This window comes from Manacus vitellinus, unplaced genomic scaffold (genome assembly GCF_001715985.3).
Source record: "Manacus vitellinus isolate BGI_N305 unplaced genomic scaffold, ASM171598v3 scaffold_56_pilon, whole genome shotgun sequence".
NCBI classification, from domain to species: domain Eukaryota; kingdom Metazoa; phylum Chordata; class Aves; order Passeriformes; family Pipridae; genus Manacus; species Manacus vitellinus.
In genome coordinates this window covers 339,711-355,330 of record NW_021940660.1, presented here as the reverse complement: position 1 = coordinate 355,330, position 15,620 = coordinate 339,711, and the positions used below count along the sequence as shown (strand labels likewise).

General features: G+C 37.9%; 1 protein-coding gene across 10 annotated transcripts in view; it reads left to right on the top strand.

Moving 5' to 3' along the window:
• Window positions 1-15,620, top strand: part of NTNG1 (netrin G1) — a 150,401-nt gene that overhangs the window by 88,819 nt on the left and 45,962 nt on the right. For all 10 annotated transcript variants that reach the window (XM_029963242.1, XM_029963238.1, XM_029963244.1 and 7 more), the window contains exons 4-5: window positions 2,594-2,766; window positions 13,017-13,043. In XM_029963242.1, the coding sequence (XP_029819102.1) occupies window positions 2,594-2,766; window positions 13,017-13,043 (200 nt within the window). The remainder of the gene's footprint in view (window positions 1-2,593; window positions 2,767-13,016; window positions 13,044-15,620) is intronic.

The window sequence follows — 15,620 nt, the reverse complement described above, 5'->3', positions numbered from 1 at the left end:
ACTTGGGCAGTCTTCCATAGGAAGCTGATGTCCTCATCCTGACAGTGATCTGCTTGGAGTCCAAGTCAGCTACCAGATCAGTGGTGCTCAGGTGATTGACAGCTGAAATGCCAAAGGCCCAGACTCTGCTGCTTTGTTTTCACACCACTCACAATCCACAGTGTATCTCATCACTAGAGTGGTTCTCTCATGGTCCATCTGGATGGTACTTTTACCTAAATAGTCTTCTTTCTGTAACCTTAAATATTTCTATTTTTCTTACTGCTTATCCTACAGATAGAATTAACTTTTTATTGTACTCTAGTCATCTCTTAGCCCTGCTACACACATTTACCTCTTTCAGTCATTCAGAGAAGTCAGTCCCTCAAGCACAACAGGCATTTCTCTTTGCAAAAGTCTCCAAGACTGTGCATATGTACACTCTGATGAGGTCCCTGGGACAGATTGCCCAGTTCCTAGTGCAGCCTTCCTAAAGAAAGGCTCCACATACACCACAGAATTTGATGCTGGCTTAGTTTTCCCCAGACGTGGTACCATCCACGTTACTTTCTATAGATGCTTTTTGTTCTCTTTCAGTGTCAGCACTGTCTACAAGCAAAACCAAAGAAGGATCAGTCTGTCTCTCCAGGAACAAGACAAGCACAGCATCTAAGAAGTGCAAAGAGATTTTGTACAAGGTTTTCTAACACAACCATTCTTTATTTTTGGGTGCTTATTAAAAGAGCTGTGCACATTTACACCCATTAGCAGATGGACATACATTTATTTTCCCCCACCTCTGTTCCCCTACCAGTCTGCAGCACCCTTTCAGAGCTCTAGGAACAACAGCTTTTCCTCAGAATCAGCCATTTTTTTTTCTTCTTGCCTAGAACAGTTTGCTGCCTCTGACACTGATGAGTCCCTACAATAAAACAGAAATCTCCTACAGAAAGAAATCCAGTCTCTTCCTTTCTCTCATTTTTTCTAGTGACTCCACAGTCTCTCCTGCTTTTCTCCTCTGACCCTATTTTTTGGTCTTGTTATTATTGTATATCTCTCCTGTTTGGAGTCTTCCATTTTCATATTTGTGTGGACAGTAAAATCACCCATTGCTTTTCTTAATAGCAGTTCCATTTACCAAAATCTTCAATCTCTATGTGAATAGGCATATCTCATCCACAGACACCCAGACAGGCATCTTTCATTCTGCAGTGGCCAGTCATTGAAAATCCACAACTGATTTAGTCTTCAAGCACCAATATTTTGGACAGTGTATAAAAATGACTCGCTCTTTCTGTTGTCTAGCATATTCAATACATTTTGGCAATTTCAATTTTAAAGGTGCTGAACATGTTTTTCTTTAGAATGAGCATTGCTCAAATAACAGCAGTTTCATCTGTCTCATTTCTAGCATTGAGGAGAATGATCCACCATCTACTGTATTACATATTCTTAGGGATTCTCTCCAGCAGCCACTTATGACAACTGCAAGCTTGTTTTACCCTGGGGATATAAACGTACGTGGCCAATTGCTTCAGGTCATATTCCTTCCAAATGGAAGTCAGTTTGACAGCTGTTAATTTGCACTTGGCCATTCCATGTGTTGTTTTGCTCTAATTATTGGTCACTGTATGGAACAGGTGACAAATGCCCACATGAGAACGCTTTAAATCACTAGATATACAATCATGAGGAAAACAAACAGGAAAGGTCGTTAAATACTAGTTTTCCCTCCAGCCCCCAACAGAAACAGATTTGAGCTGACTTTGACATCTCTTGGAAAGGGATGGAAAGAGGTGACAATGCCTTACTGTTTATGAAACTAACTTCCCATTCTGTAAGTGTCCCAGTTTCAGGGAAAGAGGGGAATTTAAAGAAAATACAATTGTTCGAAGACCAGATGCAGAATCCGGTTTATCTAATGATTTTGTCACAAGGTTCAATTAGGTGTTCTTTCCCAAGTAAAACCAAGTGTGCCTACCAAAATATTTCCTCTGACCTTCAGCGACTACAGCTATATCAAATTACAGCAGGAAATTTTTTTTCCTTTCAGAGCAAGATAGTACTTGCTGAGCAAGAATAGCACTTGCTGAACAAGAATAGCAAGACACTAGTTTCTGAACAACAATGGCAAGACATCGTTATAGTGAGCTTCCCTTCTACCAAAGTGTGGCATTGCAGAGGATATTTAACTGAAGTCTGTTTTCTCAGGGCCTAACTTGGATCTTAATTTGGGCCAGATTCTCTAAGGACATGAGCAGAGCACTTGTTTTGTTCCTGGGAATAGTGAGTAACTCTTGAATTCCTACAAGATTATAGACCAGTCTGTAGTAAAAATTATGAATAATTTAGTTGCTCTCAGTGGAGCTGAATTAGTGAAAACAAGAAAGGATTCAGCATCTTGGAGTTGTGGTGAAATTTCTACTTTTAGGTCTGTGCAAGCTGAAGATACTACAACTTGCTATTTACAAAGCATGGCAGAACAATACTACAGCCACAACACAGAGATCAAGTGGTTGCTGTAGAACATGCTTTTCTAAGATGATCTGAACTCAAACCTACCTCACCCCTAAATAATATCCCACTTTGTTTTATTTTTGCCTTTTAAAAATAGGTGTAAGTGCAACCTTCATGCTACTGGCTGTAAAGAAGAAAACAAAAGACTGCTTTGTGAATGTGAGCATAACACAACTGGCCCAGACTGTGGAAAATGCAAGAAGAATTACCAGGGCCGACCATGGAGCCCTGGTTCTTATCTGCCTATACCTAAGGGCACTGCTAATATCTGTAAGTAGTTTTGTATAATAAGGATATTTCATTATTATAATTCTGCCCCATATCATGACTCTGAAGAAAGATTAATGCTGGCAAAAGTTTGTCATTTCTTTATGTGTGTGTAATTGAACAAGGTGTCAATTTGCAAGTGTTAATTCTAAGTATGCATCATCTGTGCTCTCACATGGTTGTAAATAACTTACATGAGAACTGCATGTTTGTATCCATAGACATATCTGTGGACACTGCACAGAAAGGTCTAAGGTATGAAAAAATTAGGACTCTTCCCAGAAAAAACACACAGAGGAGAGAAAACAGTGCAAATATCTGCAGTACTGCTCCAGCCACAGTGACCTCAGCTCTCCATTCATACATCCTTATTGCCTTGAGATTGGAAACACCCTCAGCTCAACATGTGAGATGAGGTCCTTGCTCATATTTTGTCCGTTCAAGAAAGTGAAAAAAAAACCACAGACCAATTTTTTCAAATTAATAACTAAAGATCTAAAGGTTGGGAAATATTTACCTGATGGTGACCTGCAGTCCAGATTCATCTGCACTCTTTTAGATCTTGTAGATCAAGAGGGAAAGCAAGGGCTAAACCTGAGGTTTTATGTCTGCTTGGTTCCAGCTAACAGCCATTCAACAACACACATACTCACTATTCCAGCACACTTTCATATTATCCAGAGGAGTAAGTTACTGACAGCTGCTTTGCCAGGTCCTGGACAGGATTAGGTCAAAAAGAATATGGTGGTGAAAGAGAGGGCACAAAGACAAGTATGAGCGTCAGTTCTCACTTTCCTGCACATATGAAATACACAGTGACTCAGAATCCTCCTGAACTGAGTAACAACAGACTTAAAATCCTTTGAAGAAAGGATTGAAAATGAGAATAAACCTTTTGACAGAAGTTACTAGCTATTTTTTAAGAAAGGAGTGCACAGTTTTGCCCTGATTAAAAGCAAAACATTCATTTTAGAATATTAGAATGTAACATTTATTGAAAAATTATTTGGGAGAAACAGAGCTATGAACTGCAGTTGAATGAAAAGTTTAAAACCAAGAACAGTGTGCAATGCTCAGAATGTTATCTAAGACTTCAAAGCAGCAGCTGTGAAGAATCAAAACTCAGAAATGAAGATCATAGGAAGCAGGACCTTATCAAGTAAAATGTGAGAGTAATAGACCAAGTAACAGACCATGAAGTGTGGGGGCATGAAATTATGATAAAATTCTTACTGAGCAGAAAAAAAAAAGAACTTCCAAGAAGCTGGGGAAAAACATTTTGTAAGAGTATTCACTTTTTTCACATACAAAAAGTGAGTGTGGCTCACAGAATTAATAGTTTAAAGCTATGTTTGGGAAAAATTGTGAATTTACCTGTATATTTTATCTGTATATTTTTACATAGACACACATACATATGTATACACATACATACATATTTTATAAATATATGTATACATAAAAAAATGCAGCTGCTACTCCAGCTGCTTCTCATCTAACCTAGTGACAAGGTACATCTGAACATGAAAACAGGGATCTTGCTAAATGCAGCTTGCTGTGTCAGTTACCTCCTTTCCAGGCAGTTGAGCACACACCAGACAGAACAGTGGAATTAGTGCCCACCTAAAGGATGTCTGAAGCCTGTTAAAACAACTTTATGTTAAAAACATATTAGTGAATTTCATCAGATACCCAGTTGTCAAAAATCAAAACATTTCACAAATAACAGGCAGTCATTTCTGAGGTTTATTATTATTACTATTATGATGATAACATCATGAAAACGGAACCTTGTTGGAGCTGACGAACACTCCACGTCCCCTCAAATCCTGACTTCAGCAATGATCAGCAGCAGGAATTTATGGCAAACAGGAAGAAGCAGGAAGGATTTATTCTTTGCCTTCTCAGTCACCAGCAATAAGCTGGCTTTTTGAGCTGGACCCTCCATCATAATCGCAGTGTTTGCTCACTGCTGAGCAGCGGGAGAGACCCAGCTAATATAAGCTTGATCTCAGTGATATGTTATGGCAATACATTTCACATTTTAATGAGATAATGAGTGAAAGGTATGGTGTTTGTTTTAAATGTTTTTAAATGGTTAAGCCTGTACCTCCTTAGATAGGAAGGAACATAGAATAACACACCCCTATTTAGCTCTGTTATACCATGTATCATGACAGAGACGTGACATTATCCACTCCAATTTTCTAAATGACAAATCCTGGTCTGTTTCATCTTACCATAAAACTGTGTCACATCTCTGGTCATCTGTGCTTTCTTCGTCTCTTCTGGGTCCATGGTGTTATTTTTTTGGTTATTTATTTGCTTAGGCTAAAACTACACAATACTGTAGACATGACAACAACATGGCTCTTTTACAATAGCATAAAAATTTGTCTGCTTTATATTTTGTTACTATAAGGAGTATAGTATAGTCCTTGAGTCCTTTTTTAAGATGGTACCACAGTTAAAACATTTCTTCTGGCATCAAGGCTGGCATAAGGAACAGGTTATATGCTACAGGAGTTAGTTCAGAAACATCATGCTTAAGTTCCTTCAAAATACTTCTTAGGTGTACATCTCCTTATGGTAATTCTTGTTGTTAGATATCATTTACTTCAGATGATGACAAACATTGAGAAGATTCCTCAGATTGTGAGAATCTCTCTAACCTTCTTTGTTGTGAACATCAGTGAAAACAATTAATTAAATTCAATATCAATTTAAATTCAATTAAATTATTAAATTCAATGTTAATTAAACCATTTGATTCAATATTAAATTATTAATTAACCATAATAGTAATTAATAATACCTTGATTGCTTGTCTTCCTAGTCATCTCTCTGGGAGGCCTCCTGCTTCTACTGTGGTTATTTTAAAAAAAAAGAATTATTAACTTTTGTGTCTGGAGAAAGTTGATTCTCAAAATACTGTGGTTTATATTTAAATTGACAGATTTTATGCTTTTCCCCCCCCATCTTTCTTCATTGAGAAGACTTACACTTTTGAAGGGTGTCTTTCCAAAATCATCTACATTCTGCTGTTTTCAATTTGGGGTTTGGGTTTTTTAGCTTAAAAGAGAGTTGATTTTTATAATTTAAGAAAAAAAATATATGAGTTATATGTGATTATTCTGAGTCTCTCATACACTTTGTCTCCAGCCTGCCTCCATGCTGTTTGCATTATATCTTTTTAGATGTTCTTTTCATTTTTCTTTTAGCTAACTTCCTCATTTTAAGCTGCTCGCTGCTCACTCTCTCAAGCTTAAATATTACTGCAGTGGATTTTTTTTTATCCTTTTCCTTCTCAAAAACATGTTGACTTTCAGTCCAGAAGTGGTTCTCTGATAACTACTTCTTGACTTGGGTCCTATGTACCTACTCCAGAACTAAATCAGCTTCTCTTCTTGTGGGTTGTCTGATTACTTGCTACAAGCAGCATCATTTATGGTATGTAAAAGCTTCATGTCTTTTGTCACTTTCTGATTTAAGGCCTTATGTGTTGGAGCATATGAACTTTTGCAGTATTGTGTAAACTCTCTGCACAGCCAATGTAATTTTCCTTACTCTGTTGACTTTATGTCACCATCTCCATCCTGTGGTCAGCAATGCAGCTCTAGCATTATACCCTCCCTACTCAGGTGTGAATTCTGTAAATAGTTGCTGGAACATGTTGATAGAAGTAACTTATCTGGTTTGAGCCTAAACTTCCCTTCATATATTACTTCAATTCCCTGGGGACACTTTATATAATCCAGTAATACAGTGTCCCAGTAATACATCCTTTCTCCAATTTTAAAAGTCTGTTTTTTCCATCTAAGGGAGTGAATGTATCTTAAATAAGATACAGTTAAAAATGGTTGTATAAATGAAACACTCAAATTACTTTTTTCTCTTTTTCACAAAATAAAAAGATACTTTTTCTTGAGATTCTCTGAACTTGGGAAATTTGCTCAGCTTCAACAAGAAGCATAATGTCCATTTCCAAATCTTTCCCAACTATAACTTCTGTTACTTTCACTGTTCTGTTTCTGCCATTTTTTGTGACCAATAAGACTTTATCATACCTTTTCAAGGTACAGCTCATGAAACACAAGCCATTCCAGATTATTCTGCAGTCAAAGCATAAACCTTAATATAAAACTGTTTTCTGTGTTCTTCTCATTTAAAGTCATCATGAGTTTTTCACAAGAATGCAAAACATTTTTCCATTATTTACCTGTGAAAGATAGTGAGTACTCTGTTTTTACTGGCACTAACAAATGGAGTATTTCTGCATTTGTCTCCACCTAACATTTATTTTATATTTTCACTCTATTTTATTGACTATTTTGTGATTACATTCATTCCATTTTGCTGCCACATTCTGTGGATAGTTTTTTCTGCAATGTGTTTTGACACACAAAGTGAACTTATTGAACTTCTCTATACTTGGTATTACAGGATAGCTTTTCTCCTCAGCAGTTGTATGTGTCTGACAGCACTAGCCCTTTTCTTCCTCCTCTTGTTTAGATCATCTTTGGCACTTCTCTTCAGACAGTGCTGTTTAAGACTGCACTGAGCTGCCATGCATCAAAGCCTGCTCACTTTGTGTCAATCCCTTCACAACCAATAACCTGTACCAGAAGTGCCCAAACACTCTGGGAAAACCACCTCCCAGCTGTTACATGACTTTCCTAATTCATAGTTCAACATGAAACAAAAGTGACCAGGATGTGGGAAACACTGGTGGTTCTTTTCAGTCAAGAGTTAGGCAGTCTCAGTCAGTTCACTGAATTTCTCCTGCAGTGGGTCCCTCTCCGACTGTACAGCTTCCATCACAGCAGCACAGCCTTAATCCCCCCCGAATGGGAAAAGACTTACGAGGCGTCCCTGTGGCACAGCTGTGACAGAAACAGTTTCTGGCAAAAATTATGGCGCTTACAGAACTGCACTGGTTACCCTCACCTTGGTTCGCAGTTTTCCCTGTAAATATTTGCTGACACAAAACCATCTTAAAGTATCAGCATAAATGAAGTTGGCCAGAAAGTTGTCCTTTCTGTTCAGGAATCTAAGTAGCATGGATCCCTCTAACTGAAAGGATCACACATCCTGCTGTCCTGTCAAAGCAGACTCAAAGTAGATAGTGTCCCATTTTCTAAGGGTCCCATTCTCCCAAATAACTGGAAAGAGCTTTCCAGTGCCTACTTCATAATTCAATTTGAAGGAGTGGGACACTTACACTTAGGGTGTAAAATATTGCTCCTTGATGCTTTTGATAAATCTTTCAAAGAGAAAAAGGAAGATATGAATCAATATTAAGTTAAAAAACAGCAAAGCTTCTTATTGTTCCCATTTTATATTACATATTAATCTTAGCCCATGAAGTTTACAGAAGATATAAAGCCACAGGAACATATATACAAAAGTTGTATAGGGCTGGGGAGCCTAGTGGTGAGGGCAAAACTGCAGTGTATCAAGAGCATTCAGGTAGACAGGAATGTCAGGAAAAACTGCAAGTGATAAACTAACTTCCCTTCACCTAGGTATCCAGTGCAATAGCCAGCAAAACATTGCAGGTGTGTACTGAAAAACAATGCACTATAAATAATGTGTTGGGTTTTTTTTAAATAGGGCTTGAAAAATTATTCTTCAGCATTCTACCCTCTTGCATGACCCTGCTGAGTTGGTTGTTTGTGCTGGTTATGGTGGCATCTGTTGCTGGGAAATGAATTGCTTCCATACGTCACTGGCTTCAAACAACTCTATTTTTGCCATATACAGTGAAGAGGTGAAATGAAAGAGAGTTCTAGTCTTTAAGCAGCAGCAGCAGCATGGGAAGGCAAAGTTTCTGTTTTGAGATGCTCAAGGTGCTATAAGTGGTCTAACTTTCGGGCTTTTCAAAGTTTCTGATATTCTATCAATAAATTACAATTACTTTAAAAAAAATCCTTTGATCTCACTGGGAGTTTCCCAGACAGAGTTTTCAATACTGGTTTGGACTCACTAAAATATAACAAGAAAAAGTCCAAATTTGAAAAGGTGTTACCCAATAAAGCAATAATTAAGTATTTCCTCTGTCCCATTTATTTCTGGTAATATCACTGGAGAAAGGAGAGGTGAGGGATAACAAACTTCATCTAAGCAGCTCTTTTTCTGGGCATTGAAAGATTTTCAATCTTTACAGAGCAAACAACTGCAAAATTAACAGTAGCAGGAGTTCCAGGGCCCTTGAATGAAACCTGTGAAATTTCCTAAGAATTTTCTTTCACAGAGTGTGGTTCTTTGTTTGAAAACAGGTTTAGCAATACATGAAAAGTTTAGTCCTGTGATCATAATGATCACTCCCTTTGAGGGGTTACGAGATGCCAGGATCTTCTAGCTTCTCAGAGCTTTAAATTACTAGAGAATTCAAAACTTCTGATATTGATGCTGAGGATCTGATATTGCAATCGTGGCTCAGTGAAGGAGTTGCAGAGGGAAGAAAGACTCACTGCAGGGAGTGCTGTGATGCTGCAGCACAGATATTCTACCAAAAGATTGGGTGTGGCATTGACCTGCCTGCTCTGACTCTTTGCTATAAAAGGCTCTATATTTTGTTCCTGTTGAAGAGTTAAATGTGTGGTGTGGAGTGTAATTATAAAGACATCTCTTTTATCATAAAAGCTCTCACACAGCTTTGATCAGCAATTAATACAGATTCATACCTGGACTGCATTATTTACTATCATGTCCAGCCATGCCTTCATGGGAGACAGTCCTAATTCTGAGTCTCTGGGCTGTATTGATCTCACCTGGATAATTCACTGAGCTCTTGGTGACACCATTTTCCTGAATGTGAGTGAGCTGTGAGCCCTGTCCCTAGCTCCCTGTCATATGGCAGGTGCACATTTAAGTTGTGATGGAGAAGAGACAGACAAGCCCATGGGAAAGATGGTAGCCAAGACTGAATTGACAGAATAATTCCTTTATTCCACACACACTCCCTGCCCAGGAAGAGGTGCAGCCTGGCTACATTAATTGTGCTGCTGGCAGACGCTCACATGGGAATTGACAATGAAGGTGCTGAGAGGGTCTGCAGGGTAGGAGACTGGAAGCAGCAGTCTGACCCTTCTCACAGAAATCCTGATCCTTTTACTTTGTGTTATGGATTTCACACTGACACAAACTATAGAAGAAATCAAAAACTGTCTCTCTTTGCTAGCATGTGATTTGCTTTTTTCTTCATTCTCAATAGCCAGCTCCATGGTAGCTAAGAGCTAAAACAACCCATTTCTGGAAGTAGGGGAAACGAGAAAATTACAGGGCAGATTCAAAAGATCATATAAAAGGAAAACATCAGATTTTTTTTCCTCTCAAGTAATGCCTATATATTTAGATGCACTTACAGTGAACATGTAATATACTAAACCACCACCCTCAAGTCAAGTCAAAAATAATAAATAGTACTAGTGACATTTTACTGCAATGTTTGCCATTTTGGGGCCAGTAGCTACCCCTGAACTTTCTTTGCACGCTTTACTCACTGTCGCCTCACTCTAAAACTATTACCATTAACAACCATCCCAGTGATTTCAACTGGAAGATAATTTAGACTGAACATTGCTTTGGTTTAACAACTGAATATATGTGAATTCAATCACTTGGTTTTATTTGCTCTTTATGCCTGGCTGAATAGAGTTGTGCATCAAGGGACATAACGGGCCTGATCCTTCATCTCTATAACCTTTTCACATCACTTCACTGCTGCTGCAAAGTACTCACAGATTTCAATACAAGGCTGACTGGAAATGATCCATGTCACATAACATAGCAGCTCCATCCAAAGGGCCGGCAGTGGTGGGATGACTCTGCAGTGTGTTGGTGTCCCCAGCAGCAGTGGCACAGGAGGAGATGTGTGCTTAGGCCTTCGCCTGCCTCCACACTGACAGAGAGGGAGAGAGAGAGAGAGAATCACACTTCCTGTGCCTCATTACCTAAGGACTTGCACCAAATACAGCTCAGCTGAATGTAAGAGCTAGCCTCAATATGTAACTCCACATCTCACAAAAACACTCGTTCTAAGAATAATTTTCCCATCATATGTGCGGTTTTCACAGTGTGTTAATAGATCCTGCTTCATGGCCCTACATAACCAGCTCTTTTCCAGACAAACTCAGAGGTGTCATTCTCACTCTCTTTAGTAAGAAGGGCATAAAGTAGTGCACTATCAAGGCCAGTCACCACACACAGGGATACCTGGTATTACAAAAATCAGTCTGGTTACAGAAGATCACACCAACTCAGAAATAAAAAAAGGACAGAAATAGCTTTTGAAACAGAACCTGAAGACACCTTTGCAAGGTTAATCCAGAGCCCCTCAGACTAGCAGGCACCTTGTGTTCATTATTCTCTGCCCAGGAAGCATTTATCACTATGAATTCATTGAAAATTTTGAAATACAGTAAAAATGAGGAGAGCAGACTTGCAGGAAAACCTCTCCTTTTGCTACAATCTGTTCAGGAGAGAAAGGAAAGGATATTTGTGTGTGTGTGTGTGTGTGTGTGTGTAGGAGACAGAGAGGTTTGAGGCGGGGGAGTATACCTAGAGGAAATACAAATACCATTTCACAGTGAAAGTGTCGGTGCGAGAACACAGGTTTTGTATTTTATCTAATATTTGTGTAGGTTCCATGAGTGTATAAACAAAAACGGATCCTGCTAATTTAAACCAGCTACAGTGACTTGCAAAAGTTTAAACAAGCTGCTATTGAAACTTCAGGGAAAATGATTTGAAAATTGATTGTCTTTTTGACATATAAGAGAAAGGGATAGAAGTTCTCTTACATTATCCTAACTGAAAAAAAACTCTTTTTGTTACTATTAGAACTACGAGTGTATTGTTCTATTATGATGATATTTTCATTTAGCTTTCAATACCTTATGATGCTAAAATTTTGGAAAATACACATTAATCTCAGCAGAAGTGGAAATAATTAAGTTTGTAAACAACATCTGAGCGTAGGGCTGGGTGAGAAGCAGGTGCTGTCTACAGTGTGCTCTGCCAGACCACAGGTGCCATAGGATGTGAAACCAGAGAGCTGCAATTCTGACATATGCCCCAGGACTGATGTGATGAAACATAACAGATCTGTCCCCAGTCTGCAAATTCTGTTACTTCAGCATTGTCTTAGCCATGCCACGAGTTAGAAGTGTTCCCAACTTGACTTTACAACCTTGTGTACATTGAATATCGTTAATCCTCAAGACATTCCTTCACTCCAGTTTGCTAAATTGCAGAATGGGGCCACCTCTGACCAAGAGAGAACTTCAAGATAGATGTTGAAAGAAGTATAGCAGATGTTTAATAGAGATTAACAGAGAGATTTCTGCAGCAAAATGCATGCCATCAAAAGTCAATAAAACTTAAAAAGGGCAAACTGTATTTAACCAAGAAGATGCAAATATCCAGGATTTAAATACTGACTAGCCATAGTCCATTAACAATGGCATTTAATTTTAAGTAAATGGCATTTCAGGAAAGATTCATGTCCATATTTTTGTGCTACACACATTTCAGGGCAGACCTGACAAGAAGCTATCTTGGGACTGCATCATACAACATGAGATCCCACATTGCTTATCCAGTAAAGGAATTTTACTCCTCTGCAGCCCCACCTCTTATGGTAAATGTCACCTGCCTCTAGAATGGTTTCCTTGCATTAATTCAGTTTAGGAATGAAATGAACAGAGGAAAAAAAAATCAATGAGAGGCTTAGCCAATAAGGCCAACCTACTATATTAGATTGTTTCACTCAATTACATTTCTTTTACATAGCTTAATTTAGATAACCGTCAGGTAAAAGAGGAAAAAATAGCTATATACAATTAATGCAACAGAAGGTATCAACTGACTTAAGCAGCTGGCCAAAGCAGTTAGCAATGCATCTATCCCTGGGTAAAATTACTCTCCTAGATCTGCATAATACATGCATGACTGATATTTTTATCTAGAGCATTAAACCTAATGGCTGGTTAGTTGGAATACAAAAGTGTTCTGAACAAATTCATGAAGTACAGAGAGCTGGTGTAGGTCCCATCTGTCAATGCATTTTAGTGGTCCCTGCAGCCCCATACTGAAGAATCTAAAGACCCTGCATTTATGAAGGTCTGGGTACATATTGGCAGTTGCCACCACAGTATTCTAAAATTGTTTTCAGAATCTTAGATGTAATAGTTCAACCAACTACAGCAAACAGCTAACTATATTTCTTTGTGGTTTTTTTTTCTCTACAGGTATACCCAGTATTTCCAGTATTGGTAGTAAGTAATAAAACCAGTATTGTTTTGCATTGTCATTCAGCTTCATGGATCTAATTTCCCAGCATCCCTTTCTGTTGTAGATAATGTTTCTCTGACTAGGTGCCCTACAGTGCAGGGGTTCCATGCTGGCCTTCCTCTGTTGCATTAACATGTAACTGTTATTATGTGGTCAGAGACAATGTCACTCCTGACAACTCATCTGCACTCAACCACAGATTTTCTGATTGGTTTTTATCACCAGATAAAGACTGAGTCTTATGAAACGGAGTGTTACACAAAGAATTAAGACACTGTTGCACAGAAAATATTTGTTGAGCATCTTGAAAAAAAAAAGTGTTTGCTAATGACAGTATAGGACCATTAATTTTCATGTATGTACACCTGTGTAAATCCAAAGAGCAAATGGAAGAGTTTATAAATGTAATACCTTTCGTTTTTATGAAGTAGATTTGCAAATACAGCGTATCTGCTGGTATCTGCATTACCTCTAGTGGTCTTTGAACTCGGCTTTACTCCACAAAATAAACAGAATTGTATTCCTTCACAGAAAAAATGCTTTCCTATATGCAATTAAAGGACCAAAATATTATACTTAAACTATAACAAAACCGTGACACTGTTATGTAAAGGACCACTATATCAATGAAATAGATGGTTACTTAAATATAACACTTGAAGTGACTAAGTTCACAGCAGCTCAGCTGTGGGTCTCAGCTGAATTCCATAGCAAAGAAGTGCACACAGTCATGGCACGTTAGCTAATTACAAATAAAGCAGGGAGGCAGAAATGGGATCCTGTTGTGGCTGACTGAAAGAATATTCCCCACAGCTTCAGCTTTGCAGATAGTTTAGACACAACTTGTATAATGCAGAACTATCTCAATTATAAAATATCACAGTTGTAAAATGCAATTTGCCATGCCCAGTATCCAACTGAAAAGTTTTTAATAATTTGGGTAAAATGGTCTCACTTCTTATGATGCAGGGTCAGGTCTATCAATTTATAAATCAAGTCAGTTTACTTAAGCTTATGAATGGCACTGATTTGTTAAGCTCTAGACAGCAAGTTAAATGCCATCAAAACTATCTCCCTTGCAAGTGAGAGCAGTGTTAAAGCTGAACACCACGGCATCTGTTTTGCAGCTTGAAATAGTGGAACAGCATCAATGACAATAATGTGCAAATGAAAGCCTTCAATCTTAAAAATGTCATTTTCCTGCTCTAGTGTCTCCTTTGGTATTTGCATGACTGCAAATTCATAGTGATATGCTGTTTTCAAAACTTTGTGTTTAGACGTATATTTTATAACAACAAAAAAGAAAGAACTAAATGAAAGAGAAATATATGTCAGAAATATTCCTGCCATTAATAATAGAAATGGGATGAATGGGAAAATAGGTCTTTGGAGTTTGGTTGTGCTATAGTTTCTTAGTATTGTGTTGCATGGTCTATATGGTTGTGTTTTCACTTCACACTCCATACAGCCTTCGTCTCCACATCTCCCATTTCTGAGCATCAGCAGATGTTGGCCTTTGAAAACTTAATAGGGAAACTCAAATACCTTTTGAACAATGGTGAGCTGAAAGGATGCATTGTTGACCTCTTTGTATTTTACACTGGAGTGATTAGTGCAGTTTATTTATTACAAATGGAGAAAATTCCATTTAAAATTCCATAGGAAATACAAGAGTTTCTGCAAGTCTATGCTTTATCATTAGTCTGCTGTAAATGTCTTGGAATGATATGTTGTAGAATTCAACAAATTTATTTGCCTTCCTGAAGAGTGAAGCATGAGCATCTCTTCAAGTAAATACTGATACTCTGCTTTTTTTTTCCATGTGTTTTTTCTTAAATAGCTCATGGGGGAAATAATTCTACTTGCACAATGTTCTGAACATCTTTCTGATAATACAGAAATAGCAGAACTTTTGTTAAACAAGGATAGAATCCATAAATTTATCCTGGTCTCAAAGAGAAGTCAACAGAAGTACAATTAACACGCAAATTCAAACAAGATTAATTAGTTGTGGCTGCTTTAATGGATTCTGCATGATTTTTTCTTTTGTCTATGCTAATACAGTATTTGTGTTCATATCAGCAGTTTTCCCCCATCTGGGGACAGGAGGTTATTCTTAGGAGATGCAGTTTGGGTTTGCCTGGCAACAAACACTTACGGGAGGGTATTGGTTTTTGTGTGCTTCCAGCTTTTCCTACTATATAAAGAGGATGGGGTTGGGGCAAGGGGGTTAGAAAGACTAAATTGCCAGCATACAAAGAAGATGCCAACATCAGTAATGTTCATCTAACACTTTTAAGACTGCAATGAAAACAAACAAAGAAAAATAAATATATTCCTGTGTGCACATATATGTATTATTCTCTATTCCTTTTTTACCTCAAAAGATCTTGTGTTAAAGCAGCTTATTAATAAAGTTTGAACACACAGAAAGAGTGGTCATTAGTAAACATCCTTTCTGATCATCTAGAAGGAAACAAAACAACTAAAAAAATCAGAGCTTTCCCATTAAGGTCATTTGTACCTGCTGTTGTCTATCAGTTGAATAATAGGTTCTCTGA